The 26,585-nt window shown below is 39.8% G+C and overlaps 2 protein-coding genes across 5 annotated transcripts in view; one reads left to right on the plus strand and one right to left on the minus strand.

Annotated features, from left to right (window-relative positions):
* The window catches only part of gulp1b (GULP PTB domain containing engulfment adaptor 1b), a 32,931-nt gene extending 26,794 nt beyond the window's left edge, over nt 1-6,137 (plus strand). For 2 of the 4 annotated variants that reach the window (XM_046848514.1, XM_046848530.1), the window contains exons 4-12: nt 1-72; nt 808-906; nt 1,846-1,983; nt 2,113-2,229; nt 2,386-2,472; nt 3,128-3,352; nt 3,610-3,745; nt 3,914-4,008; nt 5,648-6,137. In XM_046848514.1, the coding sequence (XP_046704470.1) occupies nt 1-72; nt 808-906; nt 1,846-1,983; nt 2,113-2,229; nt 2,386-2,472; nt 3,128-3,352; nt 3,610-3,745; nt 3,914-4,008; nt 5,648-5,719 (1,041 nt within the window). In that variant the 3' untranslated portion in view covers nt 5,720-6,137. Of the gene's footprint in view, nt 73-807; nt 907-1,845; nt 1,984-2,112; nt 2,230-2,385; nt 2,473-3,127; nt 3,353-3,609; nt 3,746-3,913; nt 4,009-4,727; nt 4,739-5,647 lie in introns of all 4 variants that reach the window. The other 2 variants (XM_046848521.1, XM_046848538.1) reach the window with 2 other exon arrangements.
* Nucleotides 6,138-6,309: 172 nt separating this feature from the next.
* col5a2b (collagen, type V, alpha 2b) lies at nt 6,310-25,482 on the minus strand. The gene is given in 43 exon segments (XM_046848504.1): nt 6,310-7,088; nt 7,642-7,884; nt 9,269-9,456; nt 9,843-10,158; nt 10,249-10,356; nt 10,453-10,506; nt 10,613-10,720; nt 10,868-10,921; nt 11,222-11,329; nt 11,436-11,489; nt 11,578-11,669; nt 11,672-11,684; nt 11,829-11,936; nt 12,120-12,281; nt 12,483-12,536; nt 12,624-12,677; nt 18,129-18,236; nt 18,315-18,368; nt 18,466-18,519; nt 18,613-18,666; nt 18,746-18,799; nt 19,080-19,187; nt 19,277-19,375; nt 19,451-19,495; nt 19,597-19,650; nt 20,607-20,660; nt 20,743-20,796; nt 20,876-20,929; nt 21,031-21,129; nt 21,816-21,869; nt 22,005-22,103; nt 22,183-22,236; nt 22,627-22,734; nt 22,817-22,870; nt 23,186-23,284; nt 23,383-23,427; nt 23,501-23,599; nt 23,733-23,786; nt 24,210-24,254; nt 24,937-24,990; nt 25,069-25,113; nt 25,208-25,261; nt 25,432-25,482. Coding segments are annotated over 41 exon segments (3,540 nt in total). The 5' UTR covers nt 25,090-25,113; nt 25,208-25,261; nt 25,432-25,482; the 3' UTR covers nt 6,310-6,941.
* Nucleotides 25,483-26,585: the final 1,103 nt, after the last annotated feature.

Raw genomic sequence — 26,585 nt, forward strand, 5'->3', positions numbered from 1 at the left:
TTTTTGGGAATCACACCGGTCGAGCAACCGAAAGGCACAGACGTCGTTCGGTTGGCTGTGCGAAAACTTAAGGTATGTGCATGGGTTGCCAGATCTTCGTGACAAAATCAAGCCAAAATTATGTACACACACCTTTTTTCATACAGAGATCATCACAGAGTCATACAAGTGTGGAAGTAAAAGTGATGTTTATATGTGGAAGTTGAAATTGATTTATTCAGCCAAAATAGGAAATCCTGGTACTATTATACTGAAAAGCAAAGACAAAACAATGGTGAAGATTTTGTTGCATTATTTTATTATTCTAGCTGCTGGAATGGATGCTAGTCTAACCTGAATTTGTACAAATGAACAAAATGAATTTAGCAGGTTTATTCATACTAGATATACTTCTAGAGAGGACGAGAAGACGTCATTTTATACAAGGCTTTACTCCAGTGTAAATTCCACTCTGCAGGGTTTTTTTTGTTTTTTTGCAGTCTTTGAACACAAATATAGCTGTATTTTTTTTATACTGTTGAACCTAAAATGGTTGGACTGAATTAAGTATAGCAACAAAAGTAAAATTGTTTAAGTGTTTTTCATCCCTGAACGGATATGAGTGATTTGATAGTTGTTTGGCAACTTTTACTGGCTTATAAAATTTGCATAATTCACGATACAATAATTATGTAAATCATAAAAAAAGGAAGTGAATTATGTCGCCGCCTACTGGATAATTATATAATGCAGCCCCACTTCCATGCTCAGGTTACTGACTGTAGGTTGATGCTTTGTTTTTGATTATTTTCTTTTTTCTTTCCTCAGTTTCAAAGGCATATCAAAAAGTCAGAGGGGGCGAAAATTCCCAAAGTTGAGCTACAAATCTCCATATACGGAGTGAGAATAGTGGATCCAAAAACAAAGGTGTGTAATACACATTTTCACTCATACAATAATGTCAAATCTAATTATATTTTACTGGTCTCTCTCTCTCTCTCTCTCTCTCTTTCTCTCCATTTCTCACTCAAAATTATACATCGTACTGTAGCGTTTTATATTAATTTTGCTTAATGCTTGTTTTACATAAAAATAGACTGTATAGAGACATTTCTTTAGTTTATATGCAAAAATAACTTAATAAAAGGCAAATTAAGAGAGTGAATGAATGAAAGAAAGTTCTGTGGAATAAATTTTAGAGTCGATATCTTTGGTCTAACACAAGGGCTTCTTTAATATGAAGAAGAGGAGAGAAGATGTTTGCAGACTTTCTCACTCTCACAGTCAAACATGGAAGTGGAGGCTTAATGGTTTGGGGTTGTTTTGGAGCAGGAATAGTTGGATACTTTATTGTGAGGTAAAATAAACCAACATGGCAACCATACTTCAATTCCGTCTGGACTTCGGCTCATTGGAACCGACTACACCATCGAATGAGACGTCTGAGTTCTGTAAGTGTTATTTACAGAGTAAACAGACGTCTGGAGTGATATCTATCATGGAACGACCTGCCCAGTCACCGCACCTAAATCCTGCTGAACTGCTCTGGGATGAACTGGAATCGTAAAAATCTTCAACTAGTGAAGAACAACTTTGGCGAGGCACAGAAAAGCATTTCAGCTGAACGTTCAGGGAAACGAAGCGTCCGGATCCTGAGAGCGTGTTAAAGCTGGTGTTCATGCTGAGGGAGGAGTTTTTAGTGAAACATCTGGACATTTATTCGATTTGTCTGGTCAGAGTGAATCTTCATCCCGTTACAATGCCGAGTTTGTTGCTTAGAATCAAAAGGAACCTGCGTTATAGAAGAAAGAAAAAGCACTAACTTTCTTGATTTCTTCTCTTGATTTGTATTTTTCTTACACAAAGGAAGTGCAGCACAACTGCCAGCTGCACAGGATGTCCTTCTGCGCCGACGATAAAACGGACAAACGAATCTTCGCCTACATTTGCACCGAGCCCGACACCAAGAGGCACATGTGCTACGTGTTCGACAGCGAGAAATGTGTACGTCTGACGTGTGTGTGTGTGTGTGTGTGTGTGTGTGTGTGGCTGCCGAATCACGTGAGCAGTGCACTAGTCATGTCTTCTGATTAGTTTATTTGTGTGGTTATGGACGTTCTGGCTACTTTTTAGGCAGAAGAGATCACCGTCGCTATCGGCCAGGCGTTCGACCTGGCGTATAAAATGTTCCTGCAGTCTGGGGGAAAAGACGTGGAGTCGAGGAAACAGATAGGAAACTTACAGAAGAGGGTGAGAAGAGGAATGATGTCGGTTTTGTAGTTTTTGCTGGAATTATGACTTTATTCCCTGTGTAATGTTCCGCTCTGTAAAATAGTCCTCTTCTTTAATCAAACCACCATCAGGAGAGAAAAATGTATTTTCAAGGCCGACGTTGTTTTATTTTAGATTCAGGATTTGGAGATGGAAAACCTGAGACTGAAAAAGCAGCTTCAGCGTGTGGAGTCTCAGCTGATCAGCACTCAGTCATCAGCGGTACAACATTTCTGTACAAAACCTCTTTTTACACTACAATCACGTGTCCTGTTTATTAACTTCTCTCTCTCCTTCTCTCTTTCCTTCTCCCTCTGTCTGCTTCTTTCCTTCTTTCCATTTATCTCTCCCTCTTTCTCGCTATCGCTCCTTCTCATCTCTCTACTTTCCCCTTCCTTTTTCCTCTCTCTCTCTCTCTTTAATTCCCTTTCTCCTTCTTTCTACCTCTGTCCTTCTCTCCATTTCATCCTCTCTCTCCCTTTCTTTCTCTCTCCTCTGTCTCTTCTTTTTCTTCCTCTCCTCCTCTTTATGCCTCTCAATCTCCCTCCCACTTTCCTCTTTCTTTCTCTTCGCTCCCTTTCTCCTTCTTTCTACCTCTGTCCTTCTCTCTATTTTACCCTCTCTCTCCTTCTTTCTCTCTCCTTCTGGCTCTTCTTTTTCTTCCTCATTATGCCTCTCAATCTCCCTTCCTTTCTCCCTCTCTGCTTCCCCTCCCACTTTTCCCCTCTCTTCTATTTTTGTCTTTCTTCCTCTTTTTCTCCCTATTTCTCCCTCATTCTCACTCTCCTGCCCCTTTTCTCTCTCTCTCATTTGCTTTATTTTCCCTTTATTTTTATTATTCTCTCTCTCTCTCTCTCTCTCTCTCTCTCTCTCTCAGCTGCTGCTGCATGTTAACTCCTCGTCCGATGCTCACGTGTCCTCCTCCACTCTGTCCTGCGGTACCGATGACGTCTCTTCACTCTCGTCTCTTGAGATTTCGTCTGTCACACTAACGCCTTTCAGTTCACCCGATTCCGGCCAATCAGGAAACTCGCTGACCCCGCCTCCTGCTAAACCCGCCCACTTTCAGCCACCCAATGTGTTTACTGTTCCACAGCCTCGTGTATGCGTTTGTTTATTTATTTGTTTGTTTGTTGCTTCTTTGTTACTCATTGATACGTTAAAATCTAATGCACAGTTTTTATCAGTTTGTGGTCGAATTCACTGCTGTATAAAAGGAAATAAACAATTCATGACCTGCTTCTGTAGCCAAATTAATTGCTTCAGATTTTACACTGCTGTGGATTGTTTTTCCCATAACTGCACAGATGCAAGCATTAATCCTTATATATCTTACACAAACATCTCTCGTATCGTCAGGCTGGTAGCATCCCGGTGAAAGACACCTCGACAGACGTGTTCGACATGGTACCGTTTACACCCGGATCTTCCACACCGAGGATACAGGCGTGTAACAGTAATCAGAGTTTTTCTATGCCGTCTCCTGAAAACAGAGGTAAGCAGTCCCTCGAGTGATCCTCACTGATTTTTAAAAGAAAATCTTGACTAAACCGATCACGGGCGAGTGTTATTGCGTCATTAAAAAGGAGCCAATCGCGTCACAGTATGCAAAACTCGATCCTCATAGCAGTGACACTCGACGTCTACATTGTCTCTCCTGCAGGTACGGATCTGTTTGGAGCCGTGCCCTTTGACCCCTTCACCTGTGGCTTTGCAGACTTCCCTCCAGACATCCAGTCGAAACTTGATGAGATACAGGTGGATTTTATCCCAACAGTTCTTCACACCACACTTTGAAACAAGGGGGGTTTATATTATAGCAGAAATCTGGGTTTAATGAATGACCATAAGATAATAAGGTATGGGTATAAAGTCTGTCATGAGGTATGTGCTTCTCTGAGCATCCCATCCCCTGCTATAACAACTTCCATTCTTCTTGGAATATGATGTTCCACTAGATTTTGGATTGTAGAGATTTGTGTGGAGATTCATTCAGCCACAAGGGTGTCAGTAAAGTCAGGTACTGATGTAGGTGAGGTGAGGAGGCCTGGGGTGCAGTGTCAGTGTTCACATACATTCATGTCCAATAGGGTTAGAGCTTTATAGCAGAAGATCTTCCACTAAATCAAACCAATGGAAAGCAGATCTTCATTGAGCTGGATTTGCGCACATGTGCATTGTAATGCTGGGTCTCGTAGTTCAAGAAAAGGAAATATGTCATGCTACCTCATCTCTAAAGTACTTTTGTGTGCCTCCAAATTTGGGTAGCAGTTTGAGGGAGAACAACATCTGCCTTCCCAAAACAATCCTCTCATTAAAAATGAATGGGTAATGAATAATACAGTTCATTTCTCATGCAAACTCTGTGTAATGCAATTAAAAGTGTAAATATTGCATTTTAATTGAGAAAGAAATCAATCAATGGATTTGCTCTCTCTCTCTCTCTCTCTCTCTCTCTCTCTCTCTCTCTCTCTCAGCGGCAAAGATGGTTTGTAAACCGTTTTGTTGTGAAGTGAAGCGTGTGAACAGCAGAATGTGTGCATGTGTGGAAGCAGAAGTCACTGTGTCATCGTTGTGTCATAACACGTGCACGTGATACATAAATTCCTTTTAATAGCACGTCATCAGGGTGGAATGACAATGGGATCATCACATTTCGAGTCCATTATGTGTGTGTGTGCGTTTGTACGACGCCGTTTTAGTGCCACGTTGTCACAATGCTTTTGTCTTTCAGGCCTTGTATAGCTGACGCAGTGCACAGTGACAGAAACCCTGGTGTGCTACATAAAAACAAATAAAAAAAAGAATAAAGTCATCGCAGTATAAATATTCTGAAAATATTTTGAGAATAGAGTCGAAACTATGAGAATAAAATAATAATAATAATAAATCACAGAAACGTTGCATAAAATGGATGTGGAGGATTTGGTTAAATGCTACTTAAGGTACAAATTTAGCAATAAAGAAATCAGTTGTCTTTTGGTGCATCAGCACAGTTATAATCTGTAAACAAACTCTGCAGTGGTTCTGTAGAAAAAATCAGACATTGAGGAAATTGCCGGTTACATCTGCATGCTATTCGAAAAGGATTTGTTGTTTCTCAAGATACTATGAGGATGGCGAATGAAAAAATTGAGAACCAGAACTTCAGCCAGGATCCCAACGTATTGTGGCATATGGGATTCATATGAAAAGATGTGTGATTTTATTCTCCAAATATTTTAACTTCATTCTCGTAATCTAGTTTTTTGTTAACGTGGCGCCAAAACACCGTCGTACGTTTGGTTTCCTTCCTGTTCCTAAAAATATATATATATATATATATATATATATATATATATATATATATATATATATATATATATATATTTTTTTTTTTTTTTTTTTTTACTTTCAGGAGGGGTTCAAAATGGGTCTGACTCTAGAGGGCGCCATTTTCTCCCCGGGTCCAGTGGACAGTCGATGCTGAAATCAAACATGGATTGTTTTGGCGTCAAAACGTCTGAGCAGAGCAGAAATATTTCGAGCTACGTTCTGCCTCGAAGGACAAAAGTGAACGAGTTGTACAGATTCATTGTATTTTTATATTGTAAAAAAGTATGTATGTTGAGAATGTCGTTTTAGTTATCACTGATATATCTGAAAGTCAACACGCATTCACACGCAATATTTTTCTGGCTGTATAAATGTTTTTGTTTATTTTAGATGTATTTTTCCCCCCTCATCATTTTTCCTCAGTAATCCTTGTATTGTGTGCTCTGGTTTTTTTAGACTTACAGCTCGTCCTCCATTTCCACTGTGCATCCTGCATTCATGTAGAACATCTAATACTTGCTTTATGACATTTAATACGATTCAGTACGGTAAATAAAGTCCTAAAAACTATATTTCTTCATAAAAGGTTTGCCTGTTTTCTTGTGCATTAGAGCTCCTACACCCCCACCCCCCACCCCTCCAAAAGACCCTTGAAGAAAATTAAGAAAATAGTATAAAAACGTATAAAGACATGCATGTATATAATCACGGGGAGGGAAAGAAAGAGAGAGTGAGAGATATAGAGAATGATACATCTTCTCATCCTTTAATGAGACTCCATGTGGTCACTAATTAATCTTAGACGTGTTAATGGCAGTAAAACGTGCGGGACAGAAACACCATCACTGGAGAGGTCGTGGTTTAATTTACAGATTCACGTTTCATTTGCACACAAAAAAAACAGCATATTTACTCATGGCCCCTTTATATAATTGTAATTGAGCATTAAATTAGTTTACGAAGCACCACAAAACTTTGGTCGACATAAAATAAAAAAAACCTAGACAGTGTAAATGTTAAAAAGAGGTGTGTGTGTGTGTGTACTTTTTAATTTCATAAAGAATACACATGGATTATAAATTAAACCGTCCACACAGTCGGTCATATACTCCTACACCCCAAGAGCTAGTGGAATTCCTCATTAAACGATCAAAAGTGTGGGAGGGGGGACAAAAAAGATGAAAGATCGCTGCGGTGGCTCATCGTGCTTCTCGCATCTGACTCACTTCTGTCTCAGAATAGAAAATAAATACTGCATCGGTGCAGAGATGAAGCCTCGATGACGAGGGTTGAATTTTGGGATTTGCTCTGCTTGCTGTTCAGCGTCAGCAGATATCTGAAGGATCACAGGTGAAGGTGATTTGTGTTTTTGGGATTCACGAGAAGCACACCGGCCCGATGTCGATGCCGAACTCTTGCTCGGCTCCTCCCACGTCCACCGGCGCCACGTCCACGATCGGGAGCTTGGAGGGCTTCTGCGTACGATACTCAAACACTGTCTTACTCCACTCACTGCTGGATTTCTGCAAGACGAGAATGGAGAAAATTATGACACCACACACACAACATGTATCCCAAAATGAAGTCTTTAAGCATCATCATTAAGCAGTATAAAATGAAATCAGAACCAATAACCGTAAAAAACAATCAAATGCTGAATATTAACGACTGCAAGACAAATGAGTCCCTGGCTAGATTTTAGATCCGATTCAAAATTAATGAAACAACATTATGAATGCATTATAAACGCTTTCAACATTCAATTAAGGCTGGTAAAGTCATGACCTAAACTGCACTCAACCCCAAATTTAATTGTTATTTAATTTTATTTTATCCAGGTTAAATCTTTATCTTATTCAGTTTATTCAAATCCCAGGGAAGGCGATATGACCGAAACATCATATCGTGATATCTGAACACATTTCTACGATACACAATATGTATCGTGAGAAGTAGCTTTAAATAAACCCGTGTGCAAAAACCGCATTGTATATAATTATTTAAATAATATTTGACATAAAACTGAACACCGATCGCTTATTAAAACAAAACACCGATGATGTGCGGCGGTCGTACCGAGCAGCCGTCCTCCGTGACCGTGTACTTGAGGCGGTTGTGTCCGTACGCTTTGATGTCCGTCCCGTCTGCGGCCTTCAGCACGGCGGCTTTCTTCATGTTGTTGTTCTTGTCGTCTCTGTAAGCGACGCTGTTTTTGCAGTGGTACGTGAGCGTCTGTACGGCCTCTTTCGAGAGCAGACGCAGGAGACGCAGCTGCACGTCCACCGTGTTTTTCGAGTCCTCGTTGTTTCCGTATGTAAACTGAAGAAGTGGGACAGAGTTTTTCGATCAGCAGTCAAGACACAAATGATGCACATTGATGTGAAGCATTTCAGGATGGCATTGTTCGAGCTCCATGGAAAACAAGTTAAGTCTGTCATATGAAAATGTGACGCTTTAGATTGATTCTATCACCATCCAAACCTGAGATATACAGTGGTATAGCAGGGTAGTAATGTAAAGTGTGTGCACTATAATGTGATGTGAAGTAAATTAAAGAAGTCGTTAATTAATTCTATATAATTATATCATATATAATCTATAAATCTTCTTCTTTCGGCTTCTTCCATTAGGGGGCGCCACTGCGGATCATCCGTCTCCATACCTCCCTGTCCTCTACATCTGCTACTTTCACCATAACCAGCTGCATGTCTTCCCTCACCACATATATAAACCTCCTCCTTGGTCTTCCTCTTTTCCTCCTTCCTGGTGGCTCCATCCTCAGCATTCTCCTACTGATATACCCCATGTCCCTCCTCTGCACATGTCCAAACCATCTCAATCTCACCTCCCTCACCTTGTCTCCAAAACGTCCTTCATGCACTGTCCCTCTAATAAACTCGTTTCTAATCCTGTCCATCGTCGTCACTCCTAACGAACATCTCAACATCTTCAGCTCTGCTACCTCCAGCTCCACCTCCTGTCTTTTACGCAATACCACTGTATTTTTTTAACCAGCCTGTGTTATTCTTCACCTTTACTAATGCATTGGTTGAATTAGAGAACGCTTTACCCCTCCACCCCACACACACACAAAAATCGCACAAAAGGTCGTTCTCAGAGGTTAATCAAATTTACACTGTTCATCAGAGAGGACAAGACCAACGCAAGAGTGCACTTAGGTTTCCTTTTATCCTGCTTCAGAGCTGATATACAGCATGATAAATGATAGTAGATTTAGTACTTTAATATAGTAAAAGCATAGTGATGTATCGATTCAGATCTCAGCTCTGAAGCATGACAGAACAAAACTAAGTGCACCCCTGTGTTAGTCTTTTCCTCTCCAACCTGCATAGTGATTTAAATGGAAATCAAAGAATTTTGGGGTAAAAAATTTATATTCATTTTCATTTTCACCAAATTCACACTGTACATTAAGGAGGTAAAGACTAGTACAGGAGTTCACTTATTTTTCATCAAAGATGAGATATAGATTATTATTATACTGTGTATTATATATATATATATATATATATATATATATATATATATATATATATATATATATATATATATATACTAGTATAATAGTTAAATACTAAAATCTACTAGTACAGTATATTAGGTATAGTATAGAGTATGTAGTGTAGTATAGTATTGTATTGTATTTAAAATGAGTACAGCATATCCAGAGGAATGAACTGACCTTCATTCCTCTGTTCATGGTGGCTCCAAACCACACAGGTTTGAGTGTGCTGGAGTGAGAAGTCCACCAGCTCTTGCGTGGGACACTGGGAGGGTTTGCAGACACACACGTCTCCCCCGTCTCCATGTTACAGTACACTTTGATTGCGTCTTTCAAACTTCCCTCATTAGGGTCCACCCAGTACTCCCCTGCAATACATTCAGAGACAAGAGTCAGGATCATTTTACCCTCACACCCAAAAGCAAAAATGTCCTTTTAGGGTAACATCATATTTACTGAGTTTACCTAAAATAGACATCCTTCAGTCTATAATTTCTATATTCTCTCTATAATGTCATATTCTCTGAAACGATTTATATTTAAAAATAATTATAATATCATATATTTTTTTTACCTGAAAATAAAAAATGTTTTTAATTTTCAAGACGTTTGCATCTGGTGTGTTTTATGCAATTATTTTCATTGTTTTTTTATTATGCAATAGTCTGATTTTCCGAACTGATTCTGATCAAGAACATCAGATCAACAGAATTATGACAGACAAACTCTTTGCACGATATAATGGACTCCTCACCGCTTTTCTTCATTGGGTAGCACTGCTTGATGTCCTGGCAGGTGCGTGCCGGGTGATGGCGGCTCCCATCTGCATTTTTAATGCTGTCCAGCTGACTGCCCAAAGCCTTCAGGGAGGCGTGGACGCTGCTGTCCACATGAACGACACCAGACCTCTTGATAGGCATTGCCTCATCCTTGTTGTACTCCGGAAGAGGAGGAGCTGGGCTTTCAAATGCGCCGTCATAGTCTGGAATTTTATCAAAGTCATCATCCACAGTTGTAGGAGGTCCTGGAGGACCGGGTGGGCCTGGAGGACCAGGTTCTCCTTGAGGGCCCTAAACAGAGCAGAGCAATTAGGAATAAAGCTTCAAGCCTACGGTGTGTTTATTTCTATCTCCTGTACATGCAGGTACCCAGATTCTCACCTCTGGTCCAAAATCTCCAGGGCTGCCTCGAGATCCAGGGGACCCAATTGGTCCTTGAGCACCTGTGTCACCTTCTTTACCTATAGGTCCAACAGGCCCAGGTGGTCCCTAATGGTAATGAACAGGCATGAGTGTGAAAATGTTCCATTTATTTTCTATTTATCTGAATTGACCTAACAAACTAATAATACATAATCAACTCACTCTTTGCCCACTTGGTCCCACGATTCCTTTCTCACCTGCGTCTCCTGTCTGTCCCTTTATTTAGAAGAAATGATTAAGGTCTTAGTCTCAGGGATGCCAGCACTGATAGTGATGAGTATGCACTATTAATCTGCATACTGTGTGATGATCTTATACTTACTGGTATTCCTGGGATGCCCTGAAGTCCATTGAAGCCACGGTGACCTTTCTGACCCCTCTCTCCAGCAGCTCCTTTTTCTCCTTTGTCTCCTTGTGGCCCTTGAGGTCCCTGTGAGCAGGCAAAGCATTTAATTTCAAAATACTGATACTCAATCGCTAATCACTTTTGGACTACGTGCGTTTGGCGTCGCTGCAGTATGAATGCAGCATGATATGATGTGTTTATACAGTGCAGTATCTCATAGTTTAAATGGACCTGTTTTCCTCTGTCGCCAGGCTGTCCAGCAGGACCCACTGCACCGCTTGCCCCCTGCAATCACAAACATTTTACAATAATAATAAGTTAATATTACACAATGTTATATATGTTAGATATCTATTACATTATTATTACGGGTGTCACTGAAATTGAAATGGTTAATGAGGGGGTGCTCTAACCCTAACCCTAACCCTGATTTCACATAGAACTACTGTTCTTTTCCTCCCAATTAGTTATTATGCTAATGCTGTAAATAAAAATTTCAAAAGAAAGAAATATTTTAATGACTATCAGTTGACTATAGGCAGGACTTGAACATTTTTAAGATCACAAACATTTGCCCAAACTAACCTTTTCTCCTCGCAATCCAGGACCTCCAGGAGCTCCTACTGGTCCAGGTGTTCCTTGGGTTCCCTGGGTTCCAGCAAGACCCTCAGCACCTGGTTCTCCCTTATCTCCCTGGAAAAAAAAAATCATACCAACAACCAATTAAAATACGTACGCATCCTGTTTGGAGAACACAAATCTGCTTCGAACATAGACAAAAAAATATTTTTTTGCCTACTTTGACTCCACGAGTACCATCAGTTCCAGGACCTCCATCTGTTCCTGGAGGACCCTTAAAAAAGCAAAGTGATGTACAATATAAATACACGAATACAACATTTTTATAAAGTGACTGAGACTGATGAGCTGAAATGCCAAACCTGTGGACCAGCATCTCCTCTATCCCCAATAGATCCAGGTAATCCGACAGAGCCTATACCACCTTTTACCCCAGGAGGGCCTTTGGTGCCAGTTTTCCAGGTGGACCCTGAATGAGAAGAAACACAACTGTGTGCTCGAAATGATATGTGCAATATAATGATTATGGTGTCATACTATTACGAGTTAATTAGTTAGTTTCAGCTAATAGCTGCATGTTACTTTGAATTTGATAAGTGTAATAATTACTTACAGCAGGTCCAGGAAGGCCCATCAGTCCACGTTCTCCTCTCATCCCGGGTAGACCAACCAGCCCTCTCTGCCCTGACAATCCTGCAGGTCCTGGTGGTCCATCAGGGCCCTAAGAACATTCAATAAGATACAATGAGTGGTACCTAGTTTTCTGTGAAAGATCATTATCACACGTGCCAAAGCTGTTCTAGCAGAAACATCTGATGTTCTTGTTTCCTGCTCATTGTATGTACTCAGGAAGTGAAGAGCATTTAATATTCCAAGTAAGCACAATAGGCAGAGATTATTTTACCGGTGGTCCATCTTCACCAGAATCTCCTTTATCTCCAGCGCTTCCAGCTGGTCCAGTGTTACCCCGCTCACCTTGGCGACCTGGGCCTCCTGGTTCTCCGTGTATTCCCGGTTCACCCTTTTTACCTGAAGGGCCTTGTGGACCAGGCTCTCCAGTTTGGCCCTGGCAAAAAATGTGGAGGTTTTGTCCATGAAATAAGTGGCATCTACAATCAACTACAACGATGCAAAATTACAATCTCCTAAAACTTGGAAGATTAGCAGGGAGACTTACATTCCCTGACCCTAATTCTTGATATTATATGTTTAAAGTGCATCACTGTAGAATAAGTCAAGGTTTTAAGAGGGTGTAAGTGATACTCACGACCGAGCCTGGTGTGCCAACACCTCCTGCAGGTCCTGGAAAACCGCTGGAACCCTGAGAGCGCAAGATGAAGCGTTAACGGATGAGTGACAGAGCTCAGATCTTGACATTATCTTCAGAAACTTTTACGGTGAAACTTACAGCAGCTCCCTGACTCCCCCTGGCACCTTTCAGTCCTGTTACACCAGCAGCTCCCTACAGAAAAACAAACACTAATGAGTCATGCAGATTTTTTGCAGGCTTCAAAATGATGGCATATGAGATTCACTTAGCCTAGCCATTCCCTTACATTGTGTACATCTCAGCATGCCCAGAGACATATATTTAACTGCACCAGAGGTGGCAAAAGTACACACATCCTTTACTTAAGTAGAAGTACAGATCCTCATGTTTTAAAATACTCGGGTAAAAGTTGAAGTACTGATTATACTTTTTTACTCAAGTGAAAGTAAAGAAGTTTTGGCTCAGACATGTACTTAAGTAAAAAGTAGTTATTACTTCTACTTGTTTTAGCTGTTAACTGGACCTCACATCATATTAGATAGATAGATAGATAGATAGATAGATAGATAGATAGATAGATAGATAGATAGATAGATAGATAGATAGATAGATAGATAGATAGATAGATAGATAGATGGATGGATGGATGTGATGTGATGGGATGGCCTAGTGGGTTAATGTCAGGGTCCCCACGAGGATGAGTTTGAGAGTTTGATTCCTGGTCGAGCTGGTGGTTGCTGTGTTGGTAAATAAAACTTCTGGACCTTGTCCACTCTGAAAACATTTCAATTCTGTCCTTTCTGTGTTGGATTAATTTCTTGATTTTCTGGTCTTTAATGAAAGATTAAAAAAAGCACTTCTGTGGTAGCTCAGTGGGTTAAGGCTTGTGCCTGAATATGGTCCTTAAAATAGTCCACGCTGGTGATAAGGTTTCAAAGCCAGTCCTACATGCCTTCTTTCTTACTGCACTGGCATGAAACAAAGTATGAACCCTCCAAAAAGCACACATGCTGTTCAGCAGTGGTCACTCAGTGTTTTAAGGCTTGTGCCTCATCTAAACATGCATCCCAGTCTGATCTCTTCCATGGTTCAGTGGGTTAAGGCTGGTGCCTCGCTGGTGGTAAGGATCAGGGTTTGAATCCTGCTAGTTGCGATGTCGGTTATGTTCCTGTTTCCTAAATCTTTCTTTAGCTTTATATTCTTGTGTTGATGGTTTAAAGGTAGATAGACCTGCTCTAAACAAACTTCCTGGCCTGTCTTCCCTGATGGTTCAGTGGGTTAAATCAGTTGTTGTGCTTTTGGTGGGGTTCAGGGTTCGAATCCTGCTTTCTGCGTTCCAGTCACAATCAGGAATCACTACCTACATTTTTCTTTAGCGATAGATTTTTGTTTTTAATGGGTTGAAAAGAAAGATAGACCTGCTCTAAACAAACTTCCCAGCCTGTCCTCACTGATGGTTCAATGGGTTAACGTTGGTATCTCGCTGGTGGTGGGTTTATGGTTCGAATCCTGCTATTTTCCTGCTATTTACAATGTGGGTTCAACTTGTGTTACTTACATCTGTATTTGCTTCCTACATCTTTCTTTAGCGTTAAATTCTTGTGTTGATAGTTTGAAAAGAATGATAGACCTGCTCTAATCAAGCTTCATATCCTGTTTTTTCCTGATGGCTTAGTGGGTTAAGGCTGGTACTTTGCTAATGTTGGTGGTCAGGGTTCAAACCTGGCTTTCTGTCTGCTAGTCATGAGGTAGGTTAAATTCCTGATTCCTACATCTTCATATTCTTGTTTTGATGGGTTAAAAAGAAAGATAGATCTGCTCTAAACAAGCTTCCAAGCTTGTCCTTCCTGATGGTTCAGTGGGTTAATGCTGGTACCTCACTAATGGTGTGAATCAGGGTTCAAATCCTGCATTGTCCCTGCTAGTCACGATATGGGTTTGCTTCCTAAGTCTGTCTTTAGCATTATATTCTTGCGTTGATGGTTTAAAAGAAAAGATAGACCTGCTCTAAACAATTAGCATAGCCTGTCCTTCCAGATAGTTCAGTGGGTTAAGACTGGTATTTTGCTGTTGGTGGGGTTCAGGGTTCGAATCCTGCTTTCTGTTTTTTTTTCTGGTCTGAATTTCTTGCTTTGAGTCATGAAACGAAGGATAAACCCCCAAAAAAAAGAAGTTGAGTTGTGGGACTTGATGGCTTTGTGGTAAAAGCCTTGCTTCTGAGCTCAGAGGTTGCTGGTTCAAATCTAGCTTGTCCCCATGCTAGGTAAGTTGTGTGGAAATTAGTGTGTGGTGAGCAATTGAGTGGGTGACTGTGAGCAAAGGCTGTGAAGATCTGCTGGGTTATAGCCTCAGGAAAGAAAAATATATATATAAATTTGTTGGTGATAGTTTTGCATTTGGCGGACAAAAGGTTATTAAATAAATTTTTTTTTTTTTTGCGGCGCCAGGAGCCTAAGTTCATACTTTTTTTGGATGTTTTTGCTTCATAACCCCCTGTTTTCAGCTTCTCAGACGCCAGGGGGGCAGACACCTGAATATTGCCCCCCTGGTTCAGGATACGCCCTCTGAAACAGTCCACAGCTGACCTTCCACGCAGCCATTTCTGACACCTTCCTCACTACGGTCACTGGAACCTTCCACACTCTTAACTTTGAGCCCTGGCTGGGGTTTGAACCAGCAACCTCTCAACCCAGAGGTAAAGCTCTTCCAATTGAGCCACAGGATCTCCTGCAAGAACCTGATTTTTAGGACCTTTTTTGGTTCTTTTATAAAACTTTTTAAACAATTTAAATGATAGCTAAGGGGTAGGAATTGAACCGGGTGAGTCAGATAGCAGAGGCCGCATCACTAACCACTACACTACCACAGGGGTGACAAAAAAGCCTTTGCTTATTGGACTCTTAGTTTTTCTATAGTTAAGAGACCACTGTTTTCTCTTAGATCATGATGGTAGAGGGTCAAAACTTCTCCTTCCTGTTCATTCTCTCAGTTACTCGAAGTCTATGAGAAGTGACTCAGGTAGAAGAACCACATCTCCAACACCTGCACCACTGATATACCATGATTTACCAGCAACCAATTTTAATGACCTTTTATTGTTCTGTTTTTAAAAACTTCTTATAATGTTCAATATGAAACTAGAGGTAAGAATCGAACCAGGAAAGTCTTTCATCATAGATCGCTAATGACATTACTTTCAAAACTCAAAACTTTGTTAGACATGTAAATAAGCAGGAAAGACAGAGACAAAGACAAAGAGACACAGACACAGCTTTAGAAAGAGTAAGAAACAAATTGAGAGACAGCAAGAGAGAGACATATACAGTGAGACAGAGACATTTACTAAAAGAGACACAGGGACAATTAGATAGAGAAAATAGAGAGACAAAGATAGCGAGATATAGCCACTTCCTGTTGGAAACGCCACCCAGAGGGTTAATTGTGTGAATCATGGCGGATTTGGTGTTTGATTTGAGACTTGGCGCAGAAATAAAAAAAAAGTTTACTGATTAAAAATATTTTTATCTGGAGTTTATTTATTTATTTTATATCTAAGAAAAGATGTCGTGGATAAACGTATTTTTTTGCCGAAGGTTTTAATTGCCTCTTTTTTATTTAGTTATTTATTTATGTATTTACATTTTCTACAAAAATAGTGAAACAGAAATGCGCGCTGAATTGATATACCATACAGTACAGACCAAAAGTTTGGACACACCTTCTCATTCAAAAAGTTTTCTTTATTTTCATGACTATGAAAATTGTAGAGTCACACTGAAGGCATCAAGGGCTATTTGACCAAGAAGGAGAGTGATGGGGGGCTGCGCCAGATGACCTGGCCTCCACAGTCACCGGACCTGAACCTAATCGAGATGGTTTAGGGGTGAGCTGGACCGCAGAGTGAAGGCAAAAGGGCCAACAAGTGCCAAGCATCTCTCGGGGAACTCCTTCAAGACTGTTGGAAGACCATTTCAGGTGACTACCTCTTGAAGCTCATCAAGAGAATGCCAAGAGTGTGCAAAGCAGTAATCAAAGCAAAAGCTGGCTACTTTGAAGAACCTAGAATATGACATTTTCAGTTGTTTCACACTTTTTGTTATGTATATAATTCCATATATAATTCCACATGTGTTAATTCATAGTTTTGATGCCTTCAGTGTGAATCTACAATTTTCATAGTCATGAAAATAAAGAAAACTCTTTGAATGAGAAGGTGTGTCCAAACTTTTGGTCTGTACTGTATATATATATATATATATATATATATATATATATATATATATATATATATATAAATACAAAACGAATTAAAAATGTTGTTACCTAATGAATGTATCCAGGCTGAAGATCCACATAAGCAGAGAAAAGATGATGATGATCAGGAATGTGTCTGTTCTCAGTCATGTTTAATCACTGACTCCCTCTGTCTCATCCACATTAACCCCAAACTTCTCACTGCCTTCTGCCTGCTGATTCTTAGCTCCATAAACTAGTCTACATCTGTGGTGAGTGAGAGTCAGGACTTTATACACCAGCGGATTGAAAAAGACGCGCAGTAACAGGAAATCGGTTGTTCGGCTGAAATCGGCGCACAGTGAAAATAAAAAAATATTTCACCAAATCAGTGGATTAAAACTAAAGTAACGAGCCGGTTTTGACAATGTAAAAAGTAAAAAGTACAGATATTTGTGTAAAAATGTAATGAGTAAAAGTAAAAAGTTGTCTGAAAAATAAACAGTGGAGTAAAGTACAGATACCAGAAAAATGTACTTAAGTACAGTAACTAAGTATTTGTACTCCGGTACTTCCCACCTCTGAACTGCACACTTTCTCCATTATAGCTGCATTTTCTACTTTTCTAACTTAAAAAAAAGGATAAAAGAAATCTAACTGATAACAATAACTTACTTGTATTTTGGACGTTCCATAATATTGATACAATAGATAAACTGTATGGACAAATGTATTGGGACACCTGACCTTTCCTGCCATATGTGGTTCTTCTCCAAACTGTTACCACAAAGCTGGAGGCACTCAGGACGTCTTCGGATGCAAAAAATACAATTTTGCGTTCACTTAAACTTGGAAACCCAAAACCCTGTTCCAGCATGGTAATGCAAAAAGGGAGTTCCATGGAGATATGGTTTGCATGGTATGGAGAGGAAGATCTTGTGTGGCCTGCTATAAAGCTCTGATCTCAACCCTACTCAACACATTCACAAGCGCACTCCAAAATCTAGTGGAACATCTTCCCAGAAGAAATTGCACATATGCACATACCATGCCAGGTGTCTGCAGAATTTTGGCTAAATCGTGTAAAAGTTTCATGTTTTTCCTTTATAAAGAGGAATGAAACAGTTCAGGATGTGCTGCTTACTATAGAAAATTGAAATACAAGCTAAAAAAAAAATGCTTTCAAATAATCAACAAAACCAGGGGTGCACAAACTTCTGCACAGTACTACTTGAATTGTGTTACCGAACCAAACTCATCGAGTGGATATGAACGTATGCTGATTGTCACAGACCACTGATACTGGAGACTCCTTACTGTACACTTAAGTGAAATGTCCTTCACTCAAGTCTTTTTGAACTAATTGTCATTATAGACATAAAAGTTCAACCTCTGAACATCACGTGTTACCTGGGGTCCTGATTTTCCTGCCATTCCCTGAGGACCGGAAGCCCCTGCCTCACCCTTAGCACCTGGTTCTCCTGCTTCTCCTTTCGCACCAGACTGACCATCAAGGCCCTGCCAAAAGAAACAGGAATATAACCCAAAAATGACAAAAAATAGATTTCTATATAAACAATAAGATTATATACACACAGGAGAACCAGCAAATCCAGGTGGACCAGGAGGACCAGGTTGACCAGGAGATCCCTAAAACACAAAACCAGGAAAACAAACATATCTTACAATCTGTATAGAAGTGTATATTGTTTCTCTTCGGTAAATCTGTAAATCACGGTTTACTTACGGGTGCTGCTCTAGAACCCGGTGGTCCAGAAGGTCCTCTGGGTCCCATCTCTCCCTGACAACAAATCAGTCCATTAGCAAAATATAGAATAAATATATAGACAAAAGTGTAATAAAAAAAAAAGAAAAATGGTTAAATAGAGATTACCTTTTCTCCATGTGCTCCAGCTGGTCCAGTAGGTCCAGTAGGTCCAGGAAGACCCTAAAAATGAGATAAATATTAAAAATTGTGTGGTTACGCATAATACTCGCAAGAATAATTTTGAAGCAACGTTACTCACCCGAGCGCCGTCATTTCCAGCAGCACCTTCAGCTCCTTTCTCACCTGTGGCACCCTGAGATAATAAGATATTCATCATGAGGTTTAGATATGACTAAGCCAGGAAATGTTTTTTTTCCCTTTCCATTAAAAATATGAAAAATCGTACAAAAGAACTTGACAATTTAATTGCATTCGTTTCCTCATCCGCTGCCTTCATTCGCACGACCTCACCGTGAAAACACGCTCTTATGTCTCTGTCTTTTTGTCTGGAGGGTCTGCCCAGGCTATTCATTGTGACATTATTTCTTTATTCATTTATTTTCAGTTCAAATTAAACCCTGAATCACACGTACACGGTCTCCTTTAGGTCCACCGACACCTGGCGTCCCTCTCTCTCCCGGCATTCCCTGAAGTCCAGGAGGACCTGGTTCTCCAACTTTCCCTGCTGTTCCTGAACCACCCTGTACACAAGAAAAAACAGTGACATATCATTATTTCTGCACTGTGTCTACATTATTTTATTGGTTAATTACTATATGTTTATCACTACCTTAGGTCCATCAGGTCCTGGTGCTCCAACACTGCCTTTTGATCCAGGAAGGCCGTTAGCTCCCAGCTGTCCTCTCTCCCCCGGGCTTCCACGCTCGCCCTGAGGGGGCGAAATGATGAGTTTCCTCAAAATTATATGCTATTAAATCTCAAAATAAGTTTTAAATACACTTACTCTTGGTCCAGTCTGACCTGCAGCACCTTCTTCACCATTGACTCCCTAAACATACAAGAAAGACGTTTTGCATATGCAATGCATTGGTAAAATATAACTTTTTTAATGAAGGCAGGGGGAAAAAAGTGTTAAGGATAATAACTCACCTCATCACCTGGTTTTCCTGACTCTCCAGGTGCACCCGCAGGCCCTGGTAAACCCTGAGAAGTGACAACAATTCAATTTAATCATAAAACTTGATCTTAAATTAGTAAACCACTAACACCGCAAAATAGCACGCCAATGATGTGTAAAACTCTTTACTCCAACCACTTAGTGTGGGTGTAATGAGACATGCAGCAGAGTCAAGATATTTATAAAGTGCATCGTGGTCACGTGATCATGTATTTTTTGTGAGATCATCTGCACGCAAAGTAGCTCTGAATTGCAACGACAATTCGCACAATGTGCATTACATTATGTCATGTTAAAATGGTATCTGTCATACAATCGAAATTATATTTGGTGCCTGAGGGAAAAGGCTGCAGAATACAAATATTTTATCCTTTTTTGGAGCTCATTACATTTAAATTTATTGTATCAACATTTTGAGGAAAAATTTAACTATTTATTCATTTTTTTACTATGAGCATCTTTTTAATTATTTACATTTCTATAGACACAGTTTTGCATTGTTCGTCATATAGTCGATATAAATAAAAAATTCAAATTTTTACTTTTTCTTTCCTCAAATTTCACCCAATTGAATAAAATTTCCAGAAATCTAATGGAATGTTTAACACTCCTACTACCCACCTAACATCTGAAAAGATTTAATGTGTAAATATGAAACTTTAAACACAAAACTACATAACAAATTGGCACATTATTATTAGATATCCGGCTAGCCGTAATTATTAACCATTAATTAAACTAACTAGTTAACATTAGAGAAAGTTTATATAGCTAGACTGCTACATCCAGAAGAAATCTGGCATCTTACACTAAAGATCCAGCCAGCTAGCTGCAAATATTCATCTTTAAATAGATTAAATACATTTATAAAAAAGCTACTATTAGAAAATCTCTAAAAATAAACATTTGCTGATCCTAAGCAGATATTTAGCTCGTCGGCTAATAGAGATCGCTGGTCATAAAGCGGTTATTTGTTACGCACCTGAAAGCCGATCAGACCTGGAGGACCCTGCTCGCCTCTTTTTCCTCCTGGACCCTGAAAGCACACAATCGTGTTAAAATCTAGAAAACAGTACAAATGAACTTTTGAAAAACCTGACAGCATAAATGACACTAACAGGTGGTCCAGCTGGGCCTGCAGGTCCTTCTTCTCCATCTTTTCCATTGCGTCCCTGTCGGATAAAAGCACAGTTTCCATAATTTTACTCTTTCTAATCATTAATGCTGCAAGAAATCTGTGCGAAAGCTCACTCTTTGTCCTGGTGCTCCTGGTGTACCAGCTTCTCCACCTTTTCCTGCATCACCCTGAATGTCAAAATAAAAGATAATGTACAGTAATTATCTCAAGGCTGGAGGAAATTTGGTTTCTTTTAATCTAACGGTTTTTAAAAGAAAATAGTGATTACGCTGAAGCCTTTCGGGCCAGGCAGACCCATAGATCCTGGTGGGCCCCTGCCTCCAGTTGGTCCAGCAGGTCCAGAACCACCATCATCTCCTGGTGCTCCCTATGGAGAACAGTTAAAAGAGTTTATAATACAAATAACACACCTACATTTACATTTATTGTATATGTAGCTTCCAAAATTGCCTCCATGTGCAGGCCTGCTACCTTTCATGCATTTTTTTCAGCTACAAGAGATCACTCGGGAAAATGTCCCGTGATAAATCTGGAATAATGGACAGTCACATATGTGCTTTGAACTTTCTTTTTGCTCCCTGTAAGGCCTTCTTTCTTTTCTCGCATCTCACATCACCAGAATTTGGATCATTTCTCTTCTCAAAACTCACCTTTTCTATGTTTTGGTAGCATGAAAACCTCACTTCACTTGAACCAAGATATGGATTCCATGATGGATTTGGTGAAAGATCTTGAATAGATATGGAATGAATGCTGACTGCACCTCAGGCCTTCTCACCTCGCCTACATCAGTAATCTAGTAGAATTTATCTAGTAATCTAGTGGAATCTAGTGGAACATCTTCCCAGAATGGTGGAGGTTATTATTACAGCCAATGGGGACTAAGTGCATGTAAAATCTTTTACCTGATCCAAAAAATAACAATGAACATGTAAACTTTTTCCCACAGATTCAAACCAAAGCCTTTATTAGAAATGTGTAACCAATTTGTTGATGGTCAATATCTAGCACACTAATACTACTAATTTTGTTTAACATCATGTAAGAAGTTACCTGAGGTCCAATTTTCCCTTCTGGTCCATCAGGTCCAGCAACACCACTCAGACCCTTAAAACAAAATGAAAGAAAAAAGAAAGAAAAAACAATCCATGACATATAATGCTGACACTTTCCACAGAAACTGAAACCTTTATAACAAAGTATCTTTATCTTGTAATAAATATCACAGGTGTCTTTTTGTACCCTTGCACCGGGAAGGCCTGCTTCTCCAGGACGGCCAGGATCACCGCCGGCACCTTTACCTCCGGAAGAGCCTGGAGCACCGCGCTCACCTTGAGCACCCTGGTGATGTGAGAGCAATCCATTAACAGTCAGGCAAAAACTGAATTAGGATGTTTCCAAAAATGGGAATTTTGCCTACCTTTTGACCAGGTAACCCATCAGCCCCTGGGAATCCACGAATACCTGGAGCTCCCTAAGAACAGGAAAACAGTGCCTTCAGACTTCACTCAATCGCCTACGGAAGTACCATCTGATTTCACAAAAAGCCTAAGCATAGGCCCTTTCTGAAGTTTAACACAAAGGATTATCTCATATATTTACCATAAAGTGCTTTAATAACATTCAGCAGCACTGTTAAATTCATAAATCTGCCTGCTTTCAATTTTAATATAAAAGTGTTTCTTTTTTTATGTTCAGGGTGATAATTAAACCACCTTGTTTTCCTCCTAAAAACTAGCACAGCATTGTGTAGACACAGCAAAAAAACAAATCGCCAGATCCTTAAACTTGAGGCCAGAAAGGCGTACAGAAGTGGTACAAAAAATGCACAGTGTTTGAGGCTACAACAAATCATTTCACTCACTGCCTCCCCAGGAGGTCCAGGTGGCCCCACAGAGCCCAGATCTCCTCTGGGGCCGCGTTTTCCTTCCTCTCCCATCAGACCCATCTCTCCTTGAACCCCGGGTTGCCCCTATGACACAGACGAGCTTTACCAAAACAGCATCCGACGTGTTTTTGGTCGGAAAAGTACTGATCTGGTATAATTTATTTACCATTTCTCCTTTAATTCCAGGTTCTCCTTTGAATCCTGGAAGCCCGGCTTCACCCTGCAACCACAAACACATGAACATCTTATACCATAGATCTTGTTGGAACAGTCAGGAAGATATAAAGAAGAGTAAAAGAGTCAAAAATAACTGGCAGCATCATTATAATGGCCGCTGCAACAATGCATCAATAGTTTTTCTTTCATGACTTTGCTTTCTTTGTTTATTTTACATAAAATTGTTATTTAGGAAATATTTAGAAATGAACTGTGCTATAGCCCCGGGGAAACCACTGGAAAAGATCCAGTTCCTGTTTTATGGTGACTGCAAATGTCTAATATTTTTAGAAAATTAGAAAAATGAGCTCTTCATTACCAATTGACCTTTGGCTCCAGCAGGTCCCGTCTTTCCCTGAGGTCCAGGTGGTCCAGGTTGGCCAATCAACCCAACAGGACCCTGCACACCCGCAACTCCCTAGAAAAGAAAATTCATTGCTCAAGACTTGAATACAATTCACATCCATTGAATTCAAACATAAATGAATGGCAGCAAGAAAAATGACTGAGACTCACCGATGGCCCTTTAGCTCCAGGAGCACCATCCATGCCTGCTGGACCCTAAATACAAACAGACTTAGATCAATAATATTCATCAAAAGAGTTTAGCTCATGAGGATAACACACAGCACACCTGTTTGCCCAGAGATCCAGGCAGGCCTACTCTTCCTGAGTCCCCTCTGGGTCCCTGAGCTCCACTGGTGCCTCGAGGGCCTGTGGGTCCTGCCTCACCCTGGGGTTGTACAAAAAAAGGAATGAATACATAGAGGTGTGGATAGACATGTTATCTAAAAATATTACATGTTGTGATTGAGTGTTAACATGAGCATTTAGATAAATGGATTAAAATAAACAATAGCACAAACCTTCATTCCTGGACCTCCTGGAAATCCTGGAGCTCCTGAGATCCCTATGGTTCCCTGTAAGAAAAAATACGAAATAACATGAAATAATAAATAATAAATAAATGCCTTTTCTACATTGCAGGTTTATGGGCTATTGGAGAGATTAGAACAAAGTAGGGGTTTAACAGTACACGTATTTGTCTCACTTATATACACACAAATGGGGTCTAATGTAAAGGTTTAATATAGTTTTTCTATTTATTATTTTATAAATAATTTAATTATAATAATTAAAATTATAATAATAAAAAAAATATACATTTTTTATTAAATAAAAGCTAAGCAGGCATTTTATTTTATTCGTTTCAAAAATAAAAACTGTTCAAACGTTCATGATTACAAATGTTATTAATAATAAAAAACTGTGTCAATAAAAAAATATCCGTGATCCGTGAAGTTTGTGTACCGTTACACCCAGATAAAACATGATTTACATACCAATGGACCGGGTTTTCCGGGATTTCCTGGCATTCCACGTTTTCCCTGCAGAAAGAAAGAGACACTTAACCTGAAAAAATGTATATTACAATAAAATACTAGGCTGAAAGACCTTGTAGATTTAGTTTTAGTCATTGATTCCACACAGGATTGCATATTGTGGTACTTTTACAGCTGTAAAATTGTTTGGTTTTTACACAAAAGTATATGGGCACCTGAATTTTCCAGACAAATGTGAATCTTCTGCTATAAGAGATATAGACCCTATTGGACACTTTTGGAATATTTTTTTCACAATGACTGCCATGGAATGGGATGCTTTTCAGCATATAGCAAATAGTAGTTAAAATGAAAAATTACTAAGACATTTTTTGGGGTATATACTTACCCTATACCCTAATATCTCAGGCTACTTACCCTCAAAACTTGCTATTTTTGGGTAAACTAATTAAAGCTATGTTTTTTATTATAAAACATTACAGAATGACAGGAAAAATACATTTAAAAAAATGAGCTAAACAAATGTTTCGAGCGTTTCAGATAAAAGTTTTAGACGATCGTTTCTCAGTACAGTTATTAATACTGTATAGCGACAGTGTATGAGGTACATTAAGTCCGTATAATCAGTACTGTAAATACTTTCTGCTCAATCGAATTGTTTAAAAGGATGTTTTTTTATTGAAATAAGCACATTATGAAATTGTAGAAATGGTAGAAATGATCTCACCGCAGGTCCTGTGGGTCCGCTGCGACCTCTTTCACCAGGCAATCCAGGTGGACCCTAAAAACAGTTCAGTTGCACTCCGTAATTAAATCTTTTTGCAGAAAACTTGTGGAAAATGATCATTATGGAACATACCTGCGGACCCGCCAGCCCCATTGAACCAGGAACGCCGGATGCACCCTGAAATCGGAATGCAAACGTGTGTATAACTATGTAATAATACGGAATCCTGAGCCATGGTGTACGATTCACGGTTGTGAAATGTGTGTCTAACCTTGGAACCAACGACACCTCGCTCTCCTTTTGCTCCTTGTAGACCGGGATATCCCTGAAATGATCCGAATTCTCATCAGGATTCAAATATTTAAAGTCAGGACGAGAATAAAATGATGTCATGTACGCAGTTCAACCGGAATCTGGCGTTTTCATATCGGATTACGTGTTCGATTTGAAATTAAATATGTAATACTTTTCAGCAATTAGCCATCAATAGCTCACCCTGTGACCTTTTAATCCTGGTTGACCTGGAGAACCTGGGAAACCCCGAGCTCCCTTGATAAAGGTAAACAGAAATCAGTGGTTAGGATGATTTCAAAGCACACACGCATAAAAAGGATCTGTAATAAAAGCGTGGTTTTACAGAGGATCCTGGGAATCCATCTTCTCCTTTTTTCCTGGTTCTCCCGCTTCACCCTGGATGAGCAATGAGAGTTTTCATTCGGTCATTTGCTTCATGACTTTTCTTGAAAATAATTAGCGTATAGTTTTGGACAGGGTTACGGAAACAATCACATTGGTGTACATACATCTAAACCAGGTTTTCCAGGAGGACCATCTGGACCCCTTGGTCCATGAGGACCCTGTAAAAGAAAAGAAAAACAGCTTCTTATTAAAGCAAAACCTCTTTCACTTACAGCCACTTTCACTATGGTATACTGGAGTCTATGAAGTTATGTGCCATTTTATAGTTTAGTCAATTTATTCTACATTTGACAGAGGTAAAGTTTCCACAGCCCAACAGCTAGGCCATTGACTCATCACCTTCTGAGCAAAAGTCCAACTTTCTCTCTAATTACAGCATAAAGCAAATTGTTATCTCAGATGTTAAGGCTCTGTGTTACTGATCGGAAGGTCAGGGGTTAAGTCAAATAGACTTTATTGTCATTTCAACCATATACAGTGAAAACAACGTTTCCCCATGTGCAACATTTTGGGGCTTAGGGGGGGAACAAAAGAAAGAGCCGAGACAACGTGTGCCGACCAATAGAGTATAGAAAGTGCAAAAATAAATAATGTGCATGTAAACATTTGGCTGGATGTAAACTTTTGGTTCAACAGAATAAGAGTTGTTTCCCCATTGATTGTGTTAGGGGTTCAAGCCCCCCTTTCACCAAGCTGCCACTCTTGTGTCCTTAAGCAAGGCTCCTAACCGTCAGTGCTCCAGGGGGGCTGTATCATGGCTGTCCCAGAAGGTCACAGAATTACAAGGAATCATTCAGTCTGAAACTCCTGTTTCTTACCATGGGTCCTGGATCGCCTGCATCTCCAGGAGTGCCCTGTGCTCCCATAGGCCCCTGTAGGGCACAAAAAACACAAAATGTTTACACTGTAGATACAATATCAAATGTCATATTTTTGACATTCTGCTTATT

This window comes from Silurus meridionalis, chromosome 1, assembly GCF_014805685.1.
Source record: "Silurus meridionalis isolate SWU-2019-XX chromosome 1, ASM1480568v1, whole genome shotgun sequence".
Classification (NCBI taxonomy): domain Eukaryota; kingdom Metazoa; phylum Chordata; class Actinopteri; order Siluriformes; family Siluridae; genus Silurus; species Silurus meridionalis.